The following is a 19658-nucleotide window of genomic DNA, read 5'->3' as shown; positions in this document are numbered from 1 at the left end:
TTGATACCTTTTTCTCTAGGTGGCTACAGTGTCAATGGAGGATCTGGGGAGAATACTTATGGTCGGAAGTCGTTGGGGCAAGAGCTGAGAGTAAACAATGTGACCAATTCTGATTTTACCAGTGTTCAGCATGGGAATCGTGCTTTAGTCACAAAAGACATGAGGAAAACACAGGGTAAGAGTTGTGTTGCCCTGAAGAAAAATTGAAAATTATTGTCTACTTTGCTGGCAGTGATTTTCCTGTTACTAACAGTAGCACCAAGAGCCCTCTGCCAAAAGTAGAGCCCTATTAAGTGCCTGAAAATGTGAAATCTCTTAACAGTTAGTTATGATTACATTATGTAGAAATTGGGTGTGGTTTGTCTCTGAAAGTATTATAATAAGAGACTTTTCAGTGATCAAATTGGCCCTTGGTCAGTTATTGCAGGTTTGGATCTGCTTCAGAGCAAAAGCTTGTAGTAAAACTACTGTAAGTTATGAGGAAAAGATAAAGTAAATCTATTAGATAAATTTTGCTTCTTGATAGCTGTTTACTTTAAACTTGATAGTCGAATAGAAACATGCCCAAGTGTAATATCTCAATTTTTAGAGCGATCATTGTCTTACTCCGATGAGTCTCGACTGTCAAATCTTCTTCGGAGGATTACTCGGGAAGATGACAGAGACCGAAGACTGGCTACTGTAAAGCAAATGAAAGAGTTCATTCAGCAACCAGAGAACAAACTGGTTAAGTATCCTCTATGTATTTGCTACATATTAATACAGTGTTTCTCATATGATTTCTCTTGGGACCAGTGCCTGGGTTGCAGGGTATGTAGAATGAAGGCTCACTGATGAGCTTTTGTCATCAGTGTTGGAACAGTTTCAGGATTACTTTGGCCCAGAATACTTGTAGCTCTGCAGAGAGCTATGCTAGTGGGGCGGTATAAAAATTTAACAAATAAATAAATAATAATAAATATAAGTTTGCCCCATTGGCTATTTAGAATCTGAAGGAGGGAGCCGGCATTTTCCCAATTACTGTCCCCATGGCATTGATATTTGGAGAACACCTGAAACTCATAACTAGCCTTTCACCTTCCTTTCCACCTCTCATGAGAAGAACCCCCACCCGTTCATCCGTATGTCACAAGTAGGAGCAACTGCTTGCTGGCCAGACGGGAAAGGATTTCTGGCCAGATTGTGGCTGATCTTTTGCAGCAGCTGGGAGCGAGGAGGGTGCAAAGAGAAGGGGAGATCAACTGCATTACAGAGCAATGAAGGAAAGAGACTTGTGTGAGGGTCCATCTTCCTCCTTGTAATAAGAAGCTTAGCTGAGTACGCATCCACTGGTGGGCAGTGTGTGTGTTTGTGGGGTAACTTGCTTCTCCTGGAATGTGGGGAAAAAGACCAGAGACAGGCTAGCATTTTAAGTGATCCCCATCCTTCAGAGGCAGGTTAATTTTCACATGATCTGTCATTATGACTAATTAGTTCTAATCTAAACATCTCCACAGTTGTATTGAGGCTGGGAGACAACACTGTATATCCAAGCAAGACATTAATTTAAAAGCTATTAAAGTTATTCCCTTGAAGTTACTGATGTATCTCAGGAATGGTTAATTTCTTTAACCTGGAGGGCTGGCTCCTCCCCAACCAGGATGCTCAAGGACAAGCCTGTTGGGTCGAAAGCAGCATTATGACGTGATCTCTTTACTCATTGGCTTATGTCAAGATGGTCTTAAGGCAACCTGCAACAAGAAATACAGTACATACCTTTATCAAATTACATGTTAAATGGAAATAAACACTAGAAGTGACTGTGTACAAGTCTTGACTATTAAAAACCACCCAGTACATGTGGTACAGGCAGAACCACTTAGGCTGCTACTTCTGGTTTAGCAGGCACCCTATGTAGAATGCAAATCCTCTGTGACATATGAATGGAGAACACGGAGAAGCCTAAAAATGGCATTGACAAGGCAAGAAAATCTTAGGCTTCTTTCCTGGCTGGGTAGCACCCGTTTCAGAAGGGATGGGGTGGTGCAAAAACCTGGATCGAAACCATCAGTTGGCCATTGATGATTTGTTTAATGAAGCTTCTTTGCATTTGGTGATAAAATTGTATTGGGCTGCTGTATCTGATAAATACATATTATACCTGTATACCACAAATACATTTATTGAATTGGAAGACAGGATCTGAAACATCTCATGGTTAATGCAGCTTGCTTGGCCTATATTCTAATATCCTAGTTTTGAATTAATTCTTTTTTTAGATTGTATTTGCATATCTAAAGAGACAGTATGGTTGAGTTCAGGTACACTTGCTCTGAAACTTAAGAAAAATGGGATGTTGTTTGCATCTAGTTGCTAATATTAACACAAGGTGTAAAAGCTACCCATAACTGACAAGTTGACTGCTGGCACTGCACATCAGAAGCCTTCAGGGATCTCATGAAGGATGTGTTCTGATATACACTTCATAGATGAAGTACTATTGTGCTCTAAAGCTTCTGGTGGAAAGATCATAGTGGAGCATATATATTAGTGTTTTACAGATAACCAAGAATGATACACAGACTGTAATTAGCACAATATTGTAAAACCAATAAGGTGGGTTTTTTGGAGAAGAAAATAGAATGGCAAGCAGTGAGGTTTTTAATGACTGGGCAGTCTGAATTTGAATTGCAGTATAGTTATTCTAAAAGCTGTGTATGTTGGCTATTTCAGGTGCTTGTTAAACAACTGGATAATATCTTGGCTGCAATACATGATGTGCTTAATGAAAGGTAAGTTGGGCTGATGCATTCCTGAAGGTAGTGTATTTGTGGCCACCAAGCCAGGTAACATCTCCAGCCTGGAAGCTGAGGCCAGCGCACTGTATGCTGCCATGGAAGGGACAAAGCATTGTTTATGCGAAAGGAAAACAGGCAGCATGCTGTTTGCTTCTGGTCAGCCTAACCCAAATTTCTAATGACCACTTTTGGAAAGAGTTCAGCTGAGAATGTTTGCTGAGCATCTTTTCACCATTTGAAGGCTTAGTTTTAACATCAGTGGGAGCATGACATGTTGTGAACCTGCCCTTAGTCCAAGACAGGCTTCAGCAGTTCCTTCAGGATTGAATCAGTCAATTAAGACAGATGGATTTGGGCTTGGGGTTGCCCAAATCCCGAGGTAAATCTGTAGCACCACTTATTTGCTTTGGGGTTCTGCCTGAATTTGGAGGAAGTGTGCTTTGTTGCATCTTTCCTCCAAGGTTAAGCCTCATTGAAGAATGCTTTGGGGAGTTGAGGAATGCTGAGCGGGCTTATCCATTCTTGACCCCCCAGTCATTGTGGGTTGGGTTTGGAGTGAGCTAACAAGTGCAGGTCATACGTATATTTGCTTACCTGTTTGCTGATGGGTCCAGGCAAAACAAAGTAGGGTCTGAGGAGGCTTTGCTTGGAGTGTGATGGAGACGAGCGAACTCCTCTGGAGAGTGTGAAGCCTCAGTTACTGCTTCTGCTAGACATGGCAGTTCTCAGGTTGATTTAGAATGGCAGCGGTGGCAAGAAATCCTGAGGTGGTGACATGAGGGGTGGGCAGAATGTAAAGGGGAGACTCCTTCCTTCCTGTGCCTCTGACTAAACCACCCACACAGCATGTGGTGTATAGAGTCCATGGAACATGGCTTCTCAAGCTGCTGATCCTTAGCCTGATTCCTACTGGTATGTTGGTATTTCTCTCTGCCTAACATGAAATTACTAGTAAGGATTGTGGAGGCTACCAATATTCTGGCAGGTATCCTTGAATAATGAGATGAGTGTGAGTGGCAATGCATGTGTGGATGTGAATGTTTATCTTTATGAATTGTGTTGTTTTGATTTGCACATGAGAGTCTTTATGCTTGTAGATGAAGGGCGAGGTACAGGGCAGAAGGGGAGAGGAGACATTTCACCCCTTTTGCAAATGCTTCTACTGGCTAACTGGGTGTAAAATGAGGGCAAATGGAGGGAATCCACAGCAAATTATGTTTCCACCTTTTCCTGATATGTCTTTAATGGAATGTGATTACTAGATCATAGCCATTTATTCAAGTCTTTATTGTCATCATTGGATAAATGTCTACTTTTCATGACTAAAAGACTTTACTTTTTCTTCTTTTCATAAACGCAGTAGCAAATTGCTTCAAGAGCTGAGACAGGAGGGAGCTTGCTGTCTTGGCCTTCTTTGTGCTTCTCTGAGCTATGAAGCGGAGAAGATCTTTAAATGGATTTTTAGCAAATTTAGCTCATCCACTAAAGATGAAGTTAAGCTTCTTTATTTGTGTGCAACTTATAAAGCATTGGAGACTGTGGGAGAGAAGAAAGCATTTTCATCTGTAATGCAAGTAAGAATAAAATTGGGCATTTTGGTTTTCAGATACTGAATCATTTCCTGAAATGAACAAGCTGAAATATAAGCAGCCTAGCATTAATGCATTAAAACTGCATTTTCAATATTGGGCTTAATAAACAGTTTCAAAACTTCTGTGTACCTGGAATCGATAAAGGGTTAAGATGTAAATTTGATATGTATTTTAATATGTGTTTTTTAAAACGTGCATTTGCTTAATATTGTTTTGGTAATTTAAATATTTATTTTCCATAAATTGCGTAGAGGTTTTGATGATTAAGCAGTATTTGAATACTGTTAAATGTGTTGTAATTGTCCAGTAGAACTCAAATTGGTCTTTTGGCTCAGAGTTTAAAACTTCACTGCTAGAACCTGCCAACAGAATTTTAACCCTGTTCCAAGACTGCTTTCTGATCCAAAACAAATTTCCTTCAAGGTGCATGGTGTCCACATTTTCTGTTTATCCATGAATTAAAATTAATAGAGATGAGTAGTATCTGGGAATGGTGGTACAAAAAGCAAAATTATGGACAGTGGAGACTGCAAATTAAAATTGGAATAAAATGAAGGGGTGAGTGGCTTATATAAAGGGAGAGGAAGTGTCAGGTGGTAGGAGTAAACCTGTGTTCTTTCAGTGGGCTTGTGATATATTAGAAGCTGTATCCATGTTGTCAGTCCATCCAGGCTTCAGAAGACTTTTTAGTCATGTAAAGTATGTGCCCAGCAAAGGTCTTGTTGAGAACCAAAGCAGTTCTACCTGAAGCAGCCCTCTATTAGCAGGCACTTCTAGATTTAAAAATACATATTTATTTAACTAAAAATTATTAATGCACATCTGTAAATATATTTTTTGTATAATCTGAATAGTTTTTGTTCAATATGACTTTTTGGGGGTGCTTTTTTCTTAAAGCTCGTCATGACTAGCCTGCAGTCTATTCTTGAGAATGTGGATACACCAGAATTGCTATGTAAATGTGTCAAGTGCATCCTCCTTGTGTCCCGATGTTACCCTCACATTTTCAGCACTAATTTTAGGGTAAGCAGCTTTGCCTCTTTTGGTTTTAGATCGGTATTGACACATGTGCTACAGGTGGATTAATTTTTCTGTATTGCTTTCCAAGGACACTGTTGACATATTAGTTGGGTGGCATATTGATCACACTCAGAAACCTTCTCTGACACAGCAAGTGTCTGGTAAGTCTGAAAAAAAATAAAAATTACATGTGATGGCCTTCCTTCTGGAAGGTGAAGCATTATTTCTAATGTGCACTTCACTTTGCTTGTCATGTGATGAAGAAATACTGGGACAGTTAAAATAGGGCTCACTATTCTCTTTGGGATTGTGGGAATTTTGATAGAGTGCTGTGAGAACCACTTTCTCTTGTTGTTTCTCTCTCCTGGGTAGTCTAGTCCCCCTGGCCAGACAGAGTGTATGCATGTGTTTGGGTAAAAGCCAGAATGAGTAGAATGAAAATGGATCCTCTTGCATGTCTGTGATTTTAGATGGGCTCCCCCTGAAAACCACTATCAAATTAAAGCTTACAAGGATATACATCTCAGTAAAAACCACAAGCCAGCACCATAAACATTGATCTGGGTCACAGAACCTCATTGATTTTCATGATTTTTTAAAAATAGCATGATAGCAAAGCCACCATGTGACCTATGATTTAATCATGGGTTTTGAGGGGACCCCTTGTAAATATTATGAGCTTTGAGGTTCTGTGCCTTAGATTTGTGTTCTGTGCAGTGGCAATGCTGAAAAGCACCGGAACCATGGGAAATGGATGTGATCTGTGATGGGGAACCCATGAAAAAATTGTGTAATTTCAAGAGAATCTGGTTTACTGGATCCAATGAGTTGGTGTGTGCATGTGAGTGTCCTTTCTCTTCTCTCTCTGTCTCTTCCTTGACTCTTGTGGCATGCTGCTACTTACCCCTTTGCTGCATTGTTGCTCCCTCTGTTTTCTAAATTCCTCCCCCTTCCCTCCTATCCTCTCAATCACTCTGCTTTCAGTACAGCTGCTGAGGGGCTGATCTAAGCCTTGAAAAGCCCATAGATCTGAAAGAGGAAGTGGGAAAAATTAGCACTCCTCTTTTCACCTTTCTATGCTTTTCAAGGCATGACACTTTCAACTTTCTCCATCAGTCTATACACTTTTCAAGGGGAAAAAAAGGTAATTAACTCTCCCCACCTCATGATGAAGGGTCCAGTGAGTGTCAAGGTGGGGTGGCTAAGAGGTTTCATGTGTAGTAGAGGAATTCCTCAAGTGCACCGTTGTGCTCACAGGCATAATGTTGGCAGCCCCAGAGTTAAAAGGACTTTCTGGCTACCCTAAAGTTTAATGCCTTTATCGGAATCCTGCTTGCTTAAAAATAAATAGTGGCAGTGTACCATGGGAAGACACACAACAATGAGCAGGTTTCCCAAGAGATCTAAACCTGGCTTTCTGCTGAAATAGAAATTTGCTTTAACTTATACCTGTGCAAGGACCAATAAATGATTTTGGGGAAAAGTGAATAAGGTGTCCTTTTGCACATTCCCATTTATTGCAGATATATTATTAGCCAGCTAAGTATTGATCCTTATGTAGCCAAAATGATTGCATTTATATATAAGAGGGATGTATTGGCAGGGTCAGAGGAACTCAAGGTTTGCAGAAGTACAATTTAAAAAAAGAAATAAACCCTTTGAAGCATCTTTATGTTGCAACTCTTTTGTTTTCTGGGCTTATTTCATTGAGTTTTGTGAAAACCTCTTTGAAGTAGCGGCAAATCTCTTTCTCCCACCCCATAAGACCATAACGTTGGCATGAGTCAATAATTGGGCAGCTTCCTCCGTATGCTTTTTCCTCTTTTAAAGGAATGCCAGATTCTGATAAAGCCTTCCTTCATTAATCCCATGGTCCCAAACATCTTCAGCATCATATGTTGTGTTCCTTCCTGCAGATGCCCTATTACAAAATATCCTTTATTTCAGACAGTCCTTATCTGGCAACCTTATTCAATTTCTATCTTAAGATACTTAATTTCTAGTATTGGGTCACATTCACACCATTCAGTTAAAGCACATGGCTTCCCCCAAAGAATCCTGGGAACTGTAATTTACCCGTCACAGAGTGCAATTCTCTGGATTGCTTGGGAGAAACAACATGCTTTAAGTATTTGGTGTTGAGGTGACCTTGATTAGGGAGAGTTTCCTCGTGAACATGCTGTATTGTCTATGCCTGGCTTATTATTCTTTTAGATGAATGATAATGCATTGTTTACATCTTCTTGCTTAAAATGTAAGATCTTAGGAATTGCCACTGTGTAGGATTTATTAGAGCTGGTTATTTATGTACACTTTACTGTTAGGTCACTTATTTCTAATTAAACCAAACACACTTTTGATCATAACATGTTTTTATCGGTTTGGCACTTTATACAGGGTGGTTACAGAGCCTCGAACCATTTTGGGTAGCTGACCTTGCATTTTCTACCACACTTCTTGGTCAGTTTTTAGAAGATATGGAAGCTTATGCTGAGGTAATAAAATACTGGTCTTAAAGGAGCGGGATATTGTTAGATATTTCGTTTTCCTTTGTATATAAACAATGCTCAAAATATAATAGCTCACTTTATAAACATTGTAAGATTCAGGGAAAACCTGTCAGAACATAGGAGTCTTCGATTGTCGTTTGACGCTCTTATTTGGTTTCTCCAGTATTGCAAGAGGGAGGGTGTTTCACAGGGTTGGTGCTGAAGATTGTATGGTTTGTCTGCTTAGCACTCTAGCTGCCAAATTCTGCACTACCAGCAGCTTCTGGAACAAGCACAATGGCATCCCCACCTAGAATGCACCACAATAATCAGATTGTGAGATTACTAATACATGAACTACAGTGGCCAAACTATTCCTATCCAGAAAAGGTGTACTACGCATGGTCTTTAAAGTACTGCGTAAAGCAAAACTAATTTTTTTTACAGCTGACCTCCGCTGTGCCACATCAGTGCACTCTGATATATATGATATAAGAATGAAAGGGGCTTGTGCAAGCTTAAAGATCTGAAGGCCAAGCTCTGAATCAGGTGTGGGAAACCTTTGACCCTCCAGATGTTACTGAACTACAGCTCCCCTTGGAGCTGTGCTTGCTGGGGCTGAGGGGCGTTGTAGTTCAACAACATCTGGAGCGCTCCTCCACTCCTGCTCTTCTATAAGTTGGCATCATCTGGAGGAGCATTATTAGTTGTCCCCTATGTTGCAGAGGCCGCACTGGCCTCAGCCAGAAGTCAGGCATTTATTTATCACCAGTGCCATGCTGAACACTCTTCCAGCAGACATTTGGCAGGCATCCTCACTTTTGACTTTCAGACATCTCTTAAAGGCTCTTTTATGCCAAGATGCCTATGAAGTTCTTTAAAAAAATTCTTGAGTAACTACTTTTATTAATGATTGTTTTTTTATGTTGCTTTTAAAGATTTGTCTGTTATTGTACACTGCCCTGATGTTTTGTGAGAGGGCAGTATATAAATATATAAATAAATCGAGAGATGGTACCTTGCACTGTGGAGTTCAAAGCTTGCTGTTGTGAATTTGTATCCAGTATACATTAACTGTATATTGTTTCATGTAGGACCTTGGCCACGTGGCTTCTGGAGAATCGGTAGATGAAGATATTCCTCCTCCGTCTGTTTCGCTACCTAAACTGGCGGCATTACTTCGTGTTTTCAGTACAGTAGTGAGGAGTATCGGGGAACGATTCAGTCCCATCAGAGGACCACCAATTACTGAAGCATATGTAACTGATGTAAGGCTAACTCTTTCTCATGTTGTTTGCCTGTTTCATAAATGAGTGAAAATTACAGAGATCACTTAGTGGCACTTGATAGAAGTCTTATTTTGTTGCATCCTCTCCCTGATTGTTGTCATCCAGTGGTTCACGCACTGGGTGCTGCCTCTTCATTCCCTAGGAGGCAGTTTCTTTCAGAAGTGAGACTTAGCTGGGGCTAGAGTAGGAGGCACCTCTTACTTCCTGCCTAGTACAGTCTGTTCAGTAATGAGAAGTCATAGTAGTCCTGCTTTCCTAACAATCAATGCAATGTTTCGCTGTTTCATTTAGAAGATCTCATTTTTGTCTGTGGGTCTCTCAAGCAGTACATTTTATGTTAGATGAAAACTGTTTTTTGTTGGAAACGTGTCTACACCACAGAAAAAATCTGATGTGAAATTGCATTGGATGTCATGGGATCAAAAACTCACTTTGTTTCAATCAGAGCAGAATGGGTTTACAAAGAACATCTCTGTGAGACACACTCCAGCCAAAATTGAGCATTTTCAAACCCTGTTGATTTCGGTGGTATTAGGATGTGCTTACATATTTCCTGTTTGACACTGTGGAAGATGCAGTTACGCTTGACTTTTGCGTTGTACCCTGTGTTCTGTAGCTTCAAGATTTTAATTTTTTTTTCATTTTGACATGCAATAGTGGTTATTGATATTTCCTGTTGCAAGTATTTGACTGGAATGGCTCCAAATTGGTGTGTGGTTAGCCTGAGTTCAGAGGAACATGACAGCACCAATCTTTCAATTTAATTGGATTCTTTTTCCTTTGTTTACAGGTTTTGTATAGAGTAATGAGATGTGTGACAGCAGCAAACCAAGTCTTCTTTTCTGAGGCTGTATTGACAGCTGCCAACGAGTGTGTTGGTGTGCTGCTCGGTAGTCTGGATCCCAGTATGACTATACACTGTGACATGGTTATCACTTATGGATTAGATCAACTGGAAAATTGTCAGACTTGTGGTACCGATTATATCATCTCGGTGTTGAACTTATTGATGCTGGTACATACGACCCTCATAATATCTCAATTTAGTCATAGCATTCTGTTTGTTGATTTAAAACATTAAGAGTACAACTGATTGACCAGAGTGGACAGGAATATCATATCCTAGCTTCATTTTGGTTTTTAGAGTAATTTTATGGCCTTGTACAAATCATTGTGATTTCCAATCCCAGTTTTCCATCTGTAAAATGAGGGGAAAGGTGATTTATCTGATGGGGGTTTTTTTGGGGGGGGCAAAGGAAGGGTTCAGTAGTATATTCAGAATATTAAGTGTTTTATAAATAAAGTTTTTAAAAAAAAATTAACAAAAAGTTGCTAAAGCTTGTATGGAATATGGCTCTGGAGGTGGTGCTAACAGTCATTGTGGGATTATATCCTTCCACATCCTTTATCTGCACAGACGTAACAATAGACTGCTCACTGAATATATTTTATCTGCTTGGGATGAAAGCAGTGTTCATCAACTAATGGGTTAAGTTTCTCCTTTATCCAGGAGAGGCAAGGAATCATGGGACTAAGATTTCACATCTGTCCTTCGCTCTTTAAGGGGGTGGATAGGTTCCTTTGGGGCTCTTCCACTGCTGTTTGGTACTCTGTGTCTGGATTTTTCTGGCCTCTAAGCTGGACTTCTGGCATGCCTCAGATTTCTGTCAATCATATTTTACAGTTGTGGCATGGATGGAAACGGGAGGAGTCACCACGGGCAGGATAGATACTGAACCTTAGTCACATGATTCCTTGTTTTTCTTAGGCGGAGGGAGGACATAACCCATTAGTTTTTGGATGTCTTGTTTATCCCAGGAAAGAAAGCATGATAAATGCTCAGCGTACCTTTCTAAATTGTCAGTAAGTTAACTAGAAATCCTACTTTGCCATTGGTTAAATGTGTTGGCAAACTATTTGTATATTTCAAAATATAGTTTTGACTTAACCATTTAAAAAGTGAAAATATAATGACAGGTGTCCACTTTTGTCTAGATCATTGAACAAATAAATACAAAACTTCCGTCGTCATTTATAGAAAAATTGTTTATACCAGAATCAAAATTGCTTGTACTCCGCTACCACAAAGAAAAAGAGGTAAGCAATAAACAATAAATTTCATGCCACAGTGACCTAAGATGCACCTTTAGAGTATTTTATATTTTAATTGTTAACTTCTAAATTAAAAGAAAACACATTACATACCTTCTTAAATTTATAGATGACTCAGTGTGCATAAGCTGTTCTGCATAGATAGCAGCTCAGTTCAGACATCATGCTTAACTATAGTTTGCAGTGCTGCCTGAATTGACAAACATAATCATGGCTGTTGCTCCATCTCTGGAGGCTGCTGTACTTAGAAACAGGAATGAGCATATGAAATTAAGTCCTAAGAAGATAGCAAATGAAAGCAGACAAGCAACTCTAGAACATGGTTTGCATACAGAGAGTTGCAGGGGGGGAATGAGGGGAAGGGGAAGATTGGCTGCTTTATGCTTGTACACCATTGAATACAACCCATAATTACTGACAGTCTTGCTATGGTTCTTAGGCAGGTGGAGGCACAACTGAAAGAACATCTACCATTCCCTTCATCTTGAAATATTCAATGCCATTTCACTATTGTGGGTAGCATAAATAAAACATACTTATATTTCTTATCACATGATGAGAATACTCTTGCTTTACATGACTTTCCAAAGATTCATATATGTATTTACCTCCTTGGTACTTTCTAAAGTAAACTTCTCAATTTTGAAAAAGGGGTTAACCTGGAACCACCTGCACATTAGCTTGTCAGCCTTGTCTTTAATCAAGCTATGAGTCAAACGCATGTTTCCATCCATGATTGCTTATCAAGGATTTTACTTAAGGGTGACAGCCAATGTTACCTATGCTCAAAGTAGACCCACTGAAATCAGTGAACGTAAGTAACTTAAGCGAATTTATTTCAGTGGATCTGCCCCGAGTATGAGTCGCTTGGACACTGTTTAAAATCATTATGCCTTTTTGGCCATACATATTGCAACTCTGCTGTGTGGGCGTTCGATTCCTGCTACAAAGACTCTTTCAGTTATGATTATAGTAATTTTAATTTTTTATAGTAAGCTTTTGTTTGTCGATTTTTATTTATTAAAAACATTGCTACATCCATTGAAATACCAGGGCAGTATACAGTGGGCATGAATAAAAATTAAAACATGCCACAAAGAATAGTACAATAAAAACAATCAAATATTGTACATTAGAGGCAATAAAAAACCAGCTTTACAGTGCTCTTCTCTAGAAATCAATTTGTACCAGAACCATGGGTACTTACCTAACAGTGTGAATGATTGTAAAGAGCGAATGGGCCATAGAAAATGTGTAATATGCAGCTTCAGAGACTTTTAATATTGAAACAGTCCATACTTTTGTGACATGTTGAATTTCTGTTTTTCAAGGTGGTTTCGGCAGCACATGCTGTGTATCAAGCAGTACTGAGCTTAAAGAACATTCCTGTTTTGGAAACAGCCTACAGGTTGATTCTTGGGGAAATGGCATGTGCCTTGAACAGTCTTCTTTGCAGTCTGCAACTTCCAGAGGCTTGTTCTGAAATTCAACACGATGCTTTCAAGAGCCATGTATTTGATGTGGCAAATGCGAAATTTGTTGTTATATTTGACCTTAGTGCTCTAACTACAATTGGAAATGCAAAAAACTCATTGATTGGAGTAAGTGTTCTCTACAGTATGAATTTGAATGGCTATTATATTTCCAAGTGCTTACATCTTGGTGGCTGTTGGAAAACATAAAAGCAGTGATAGCATCATACGTATTGTTAGGCTTACTGGGCTTGTATGGTTTAATAATCTTATAACTAAATAAAATAGCTGTTTTCTATGGTTTCCTAGCTGTAACACAGGGTCATAGACATGCACATGGTCAGGAATGCACAAGTGCACGTTTTCCTTCTTTCTCAATGCTGAAGAGAGAGCCCCAACAGCAATTAAAGTCACTTGGCTCCTTCTTGCATAATGTAAAATAGTTTTATAGCCACAAATCTAATGTATTCAGTTGTGTAAAATGTCCGTGATAGTTGCTCCCTTCCCATCCCTTTATGTCTTTGCATCGTAGTTGATGAGAAAACTTCACCTGGTAGCTCATTGTTAGTTTGTTTCTGGTTTCGTCATTGGGTAGCAGGTGTGAGAAGACATAACTGTGTTTTTTTCTAATTCCTAAATAAAGATGGGACTGACAGCAGTGCAATGTCCATAAATACTTTTTTCTTTTCAATTGCTTGCTTTGGCAGATGTGGGCTCTGTCTCCAACGGTGTTTGCATTGCTGAGCAAGAATTTGATGGTTGCGCATGGTGACATAGCAGTTCACTTTCCTGCAGTCCAGTATGCAGTGCTCTACACGCTCTATTCACATTGCACCAGGTGTGAAGGCATTCATTCCATTAATGTAAACACCAAAATATCTGATTCGTATCAATTCAGGGGCCATCGCACTTCGTTGTTCTTCGTTAAACAGCTTGTTTTTATAATGTAGGATCTTGTACTGTGTGTGCAATACTATAGGTACTGCTGTACAATATCCTTTCTTTTTCATGGGTTCCCTCAGAAATGGCTGTATGATAATGGTGGCTGCATTGTAAGATATCTGTTGTAATGTACTTTTTTTTTTTGCATGAGTAATAGCGAAGCTCTCTGTTTCTGTTGACTGAGGTGATTTCTTGGAACACTCACAAATATTCTAAATGCTGGGAGGGTAAAATGGGTAGTATGGAATGTTTGTAGCCTTTTTTTTTTTTTTTGAGGGAAGTGAGAGATCACATGCCTTATTTTTTAATTTCCGTGCTCCACTGTTCCCTAGAATCTCTCCTCACTTAGCTTGCCTACTTTGCCAACCTAGGTTTCTCCTGTAACTAAAGAGAAGGGACAGTGAAATAGGGTAATTAAAAAATATGCATGTAAAAAAATGAGGTTCAGGTTTCGCTATTAAGGTTTTTCATTATGTGATATTAATCCTGTGTGCAGTTATCAGATATTAAAGAATTAATTTTGTGTTGCTCTCCAGGCATGACCATTTCATATCTAGCAGCCTCAGCTCCTCATCTCCTTCCTTGTTTGATGGGGCTGTCATTAGCACTGTAACCACAGCTACAAAGAAACATTTCTCCATCATATTAAATCTCTTGGGACTTTTACTTAAGAAGGATAACCTTACACATGATACCAGGTAAACTAGTGCTTTCTTCCTGTCAAAAGATGTGACAGGATGCTAATTAAATATCAGTTGCATATTTATACATGAAAGTTAGTGAACTTGACACATTTGTATTTCTTATAACGTTCTGTGGGATTAGCTTGCCGTAAAGCAGTTTCTAAATTTTTTATATGACTAACTCCAAAGCGACTCTAAAACAGCTAATTTAGCCTAGGCAATTCAGAATTTACAGCTTGATATTACACATATTTACTCAGAAGCAAGTCCAAGTGAGTACAGTGGAGCTTACTCTCTAGTGTGTGTGCATATTTTATGTAAACAACTTAGAGGTTTTTATAATTAAGTGGTATACAAATTCTCTTAAATAAAATAAACAAAAATCAACTTCGAAGTTTTGCTTTGTAAATATCACACATACCACTGTTCATGTCTACAGTAATGATTTTAAGTCTGTTGCATTATTAGTGACATCACCCGACTCCTGGATATTTCTAATGTTTATGTACCAGGCCACTCAAACCTTGTGGTCTATGTGTCAGCTTTAGAGTTAGATCCAGACTTAGCCTTCCAAAAATATAAAGGCTTCTTCTGTTTGGATTAGATGGATCTTGTGGAGGCTCCCCTACCGGAGGAAAGGGGTAGGGAGGGTGATTTATGGTAATCCCTCTTTCCTCCTGCAGCTCCACCACCTCACATGCTATTAATGGAGGGTCTCCCAATTGAACAGCTTTTCAGGGGGCAGCAAAGGGAAGGAGGGATTGGTGAAAATTGCCTCTGCATGGTCCCCACCCCATGGGAGCAGAAGTCCTCTTGTGGCAGATCTAGATCCAGGCCAGTATGACTTTGGAGAATGGGTAGATTTGTAATTTGTAATGAACTAGAATAACTGTTGTATATTTCCAGGAAACTACTAATGACATGGGCTTTGGAAGTGGCCACCCTAATGAAAAAATCAGAGACTTACGCACCTTTGTTCTCCCTCCCATCTTTTCATAAGTTCTGCAAAGGACTTCAAGCAAACAGTAAGAGGATTATCATTATTATGTTTAGCATAAGAATTGGATAAATAAAACTCTTTCTGATTCTATTGATGTTTTTGCTATGCCCATAACCACCCCTTTTTCCTCAACCCAGCCTAAAATTCCATTGTTAAATGACAGACTCCAGAGGCGTGGCTACTAAAACAGTAAAGATTTCTGTGTGCCACCTTAAAGGCTGATATATTTTATTATGTTTCAGTATTTTTGTTAAGTTTATTTTAGGGTGCCACACAGGAATCTTCGTTAGCTAAATGCCTTTGCAAGAAGTGATCTAAGCTGTAGAATTGACTGTGCCAGGTAGTGAGAACTTAAGGCTTCATATGACTATAAAAGCATAATCAGTCCTACAGTTCACTGAATTATTATGCTGTATGTAGAGCAGTTAAATTTTTATATGGAGGAAAATGGAATAAAACTCAAAGAACTGTGAAACTATTGTCATGAGCCTAAGGAGTATGAAACTCTTTTCTTTGATCTGCACCCTCTCCCCAAAAGCACATGACAAACTCCTCTTAGCTCAAAAGCAGTTTGTGACATGGCATGAGAGTAAATTCAAAGAAGAAAATGCCAACATGAGTTAGGATAAACTGCTGTCATGACTCATACTCTGAAACTAATTCATGTCAACAATACACATCATGACTTTCATTTTCAGTGGCTTACTGAGCTGGTGCAATGGGCTTAAACCGAAAATATTATTAGCATTAATATGAAATTGAGGAAAGGAAAGGAGGTACAATTTTGGATCTTGATTTGTTAAAAATGCCTTTGATGGATAGAGATAGTGTGTATTATAGATGAAGACTGGCAGCCAGGTTACATTATTCTCATGAAAAATAACACTGTCTCCTTTCTACCAAAAACACAGCTCTTCTGGAAGATGTTAATATTTGTCTTCAGGCATGTAGCAGCCTCCATGCTTTGTCACCTTCTTTACCAGATGATCTGTTACAGAGGTACATTGTTGATATAGTATTTCTCCAAGGCAAATAATCACATTCAAATTTGTGTGCAGCCCCTTACACTGTCTATCTGTTTGACACAGATGTGTTGACGTATGCCGTGTTCAGCTAGTCCACAGTGGTGCTCGTATAAGGCAAGCTTTTGGAAAACTGTTAAAGTCTATTCCTTTAGATATAGTATTAAGGTAAGGAACTTGGGTATATATACACTTAATTTTTGCAGTGAGAGAGTTGGGAAGTTTTTGTCTAGTTCTAGTTTGGCCTATAATATTGTCATACTTACTGATGTTTGAACCCCATTTCCAGAAAGTCAAATTTACATGTGGATAGGTCAGGGTAGAAACTGGGTTACTAGAGATGACAGGAAGGTTGGTCTATCAGTGGTAGGCTCCTCATGCCCTGCAGAAAAATGAGATCGAGTCTGTCTTCTCTCCCACCCCCTCAATGGCTTATAATGCATTATGCAACTCTAGAGGGGCAGAGAGATGGATACTTGGGGGGGGATGCAAGTCAGGGGAGGGAAGAATAGATTGTCTCCCAGCCACTCTTGCTCCCTTTTGACCCTGGGTTGCACCGTGGAATACCAGAGTATAGGGAAGGTCTGGCAGCAGTCACCAAGTTCTTCTGTCTGTTGGCTGTATAAAGCTGGTGAGGAGGAGAGCTTTGCCAGGTTGCCACTGCCCTCTGCACAGCTCTTGGGCACAGGGACAAATTGGAAAGAGTGGCTGCCCTGTGTCGTCCTCCCTGGTGATTCCATAAAGTAGACAGGTAAGACTTCAGCAAACCTGACTGCTGCCGTGCTCAAGCCCCCCCTCTTTTAAAAATGAAAATTTTTTTCAAATAACCAAGCAGCCTGTAGTTAGAGCACGCATGTTACATGTGGGTGTTAGGGAAGCCATCACCATAGTAGGTGTGTATACAGTAGCCACAGGCAGTCCAAGGGAGGGTGGAAGCAAGTATATTGTGCCAGTTGCCTTCTCATAACAGCCATCTTAGCCCTTGCTGGTCCACCTTTGTTGGTCTCCAGGATCTCTGTGGAGACAGCAACGAGGAGAGTTCCCCCCATCCCATCTGTCAGCGTGGAGGATCCTTGGCCTTGTCCCCTTCACTATATCTATGTGTAGTGAGTGTGTGGGAAAGCATAATACCACTTGTGAGTAGAGGAAGTGAATGTAAGGTGCATCACATGCGGGCTTTGTGGAAGCCTCACTGAAAAATCATGGGTTTCTGTCTTTGCAGTAACAGCCAACATACAGAAATACAAGAAATCTCTCTAGCTATAAGAAGTCATATGAGCAAAGCTCCAAGCAATACATTTCATCCACAAGACTTTTCTGATATCATTAGTTTCATCTTGTATGGGAGCTCTCACAGAACAGGGTAAGGGCACGTTTGTATTTTAAAGGATTAAGTAACTGTGCCAGTTCTCTTGTATTCACAGGTCTCTTGTATTCACAGTTCTTTTACTTGGCTGCTTTTAATTTCTTTAAAACTCAATCTATGTATATACTTTTTGTTAAACAAATAAATTTTGAGGATACCTAAATGGTTGTTCCTTGGGTATAGTGAAGAAGACAACTCTGCATGTTGAGTGTATGCATTCACCTTTTAAACAAAAGGTTTGTGGGTGACATCTAACGAGCAAGTGTCTGCTCATGCAACTGGACTTCCCTTTCTTCTTCTCTGTGCGTCACCAAAAAGTCCTCTGGAGGGTTGGAGGGCCTTCCAGAGAGCCGATTTGGAGCAAGGGGAGGAGAGGAAGGGGAAATCCCATTGCATGAGTGAACATCCACACATTGGATGTCACCAACTGGTTTCCCATCCAAAGCCGCATCTTAGTCCCAGTGTTCATTAGCAAGTACCATCAAAGGTTGGGGAACAGCAACAGAAATCATTTAAAAAAAAATGCAGAGTGACAACATGCTTTCCACCAGGAACCATAAAGAATTTGGACTGATTATGACTTCTAAGATTTGGTATAATGATTTTTCTTTGAGCCGTTAGTGTTAATTGTAGGTAGGTAGTGACTCAGGTTTTCACAGATGTTGTGTTTAGACATATGTGATTTAGTGTTGCATGAACAAGGCTTGGATTTGTGTGCTCTCCCATCTTTCCTCTGGCATGACCTTGAGGATTAGAAGATTTTGCTTCCATTTTTGTTTGCTGCCCTGGGCTCCTGCTGGGAGGAAGGGCGGGATATAAATCAAATAAATAAATTTATTTTCAATTAATCCTAGCTTAGCATCATGTCTAAACCCTGAACTGTGGTTAACTAACTATGCTTTATTGTGATTAACCTTAACTATTATTTATTAAAACAAGCCCACTTCATAAGCAATGGATTTTAAAATTGGCTTTGTGGTTCAGATATAGCACCAAACTGAAGATTTTACTTCCATCTCCTTGCAGCTGTGCCAGAGGGGATGGGAGGGATGGGATGGGGGCACTGATGAGCTCAAGGGTTGTTCGTATTACACTAAACCTTAGTTCAGCAAATGCAGGCAGCATCATGGAGATGATAAATTAATGTTCATGTGGCTATCGTTGCTCTACTATTCATCTTACATACTCCCACTCCCCCCAGGTCCAAGTGAATATAAATATATGTAGATATTTATTTATTAAATTTATATCTCTCCCTTCTTCCCAAAGGTCCTCCTCCTCCTCGTTCTTCCATTATTATATCTATAACAGTTACATATTTGTCATAATATTTTATTCTGCTTCAGGAGAGAGAGCTGGCTTGAAAGGTTATTTTACAGTTGCCAAAGACTGGATAAACGTGACCAGTCAAGTATTCCACGCAATTTATTGAAAACAGAAGCTGTTCTTTGGCAGTGGGCTGTCTGGGAAGCAGCACAATTCACTGTTCTTTCAAAGTTGAGGACACCACTAGGCAGAGCTCAAGATACATTCCAGACGATTGAAGGCAAGTTTAATGAGCTTGTATATTTTTGGAAGAGTTTTTTTTAAGTTTTAAAATCATGGCAAAACATTTCTCCCATTACCTTGCTGTGTGTGCTAAAAGGTAGAAATATGCTTAAAGAAAAAATATTGATTTGTTTTTAGGTGCATATACAATTGGAATTACGGTTCTATAGGTGACTTTCATTAATGTGAATATTCACTGGATTGAGATTGAATGTCAGGACATCTCTGCATCCATTATGATGTAAACTAAGCTGTTCTATGTAGGTTGTTTGTGATGCTTTTTTAATTAAAGAATTATTTTCAGGTTGGCATGGGATACATCCACGTGATAGGTTGCATCCTGTGA

At 39.5% G+C, this 19658-nt stretch overlaps 1 protein-coding gene across 1 annotated transcript in view; it reads left to right on the top strand.

Moving 5' to 3' along the window:
• SMG1 (SMG1 nonsense mediated mRNA decay associated PI3K related kinase) overlaps positions 1–19658 on the top strand; it is a 90426-nt gene that overhangs the window by 24074 nt on the left and 46694 nt on the right. Inside the window, exons 3-20 of the mRNA XM_061599121.1 lie at positions 20–175; positions 590–726; positions 2713–2771; positions 4138–4351; positions 5267–5392; positions 5478–5550; positions 7787–7884; positions 8973–9146; positions 9958–10182; positions 11163–11264; positions 12611–12880; positions 13459–13589; positions 14230–14391; positions 15283–15401; positions 16288–16375; positions 16465–16566; positions 17621–17761; positions 19111–19310. Of these exons, the coding sequence (XP_061455105.1) occupies positions 20–175; positions 590–726; positions 2713–2771; positions 4138–4351; positions 5267–5392; positions 5478–5550; positions 7787–7884; positions 8973–9146; positions 9958–10182; positions 11163–11264; positions 12611–12880; positions 13459–13589; positions 14230–14391; positions 15283–15401; positions 16288–16375; positions 16465–16566; positions 17621–17761; positions 19111–19310 (2577 nt within the window). The remainder of the gene's footprint in view (positions 1–19; positions 176–589; positions 727–2712; positions 2772–4137; positions 4352–5266; positions 5393–5477; positions 5551–7786; positions 7885–8972; positions 9147–9957; positions 10183–11162; positions 11265–12610; positions 12881–13458; positions 13590–14229; positions 14392–15282; positions 15402–16287; positions 16376–16464; positions 16567–17620; positions 17762–19110; positions 19311–19658) is intronic.

Source organism: Rhineura floridana, chromosome 17 (genome assembly GCF_030035675.1).
Source record: "Rhineura floridana isolate rRhiFlo1 chromosome 17, rRhiFlo1.hap2, whole genome shotgun sequence".
In the NCBI taxonomy this organism is placed as follows: domain Eukaryota; kingdom Metazoa; phylum Chordata; class Lepidosauria; order Squamata; family Rhineuridae; genus Rhineura; species Rhineura floridana.
Note: the sequence above shows the minus strand (reverse complement) of the source record. Positions and strands in the feature narration are given on the sequence as shown.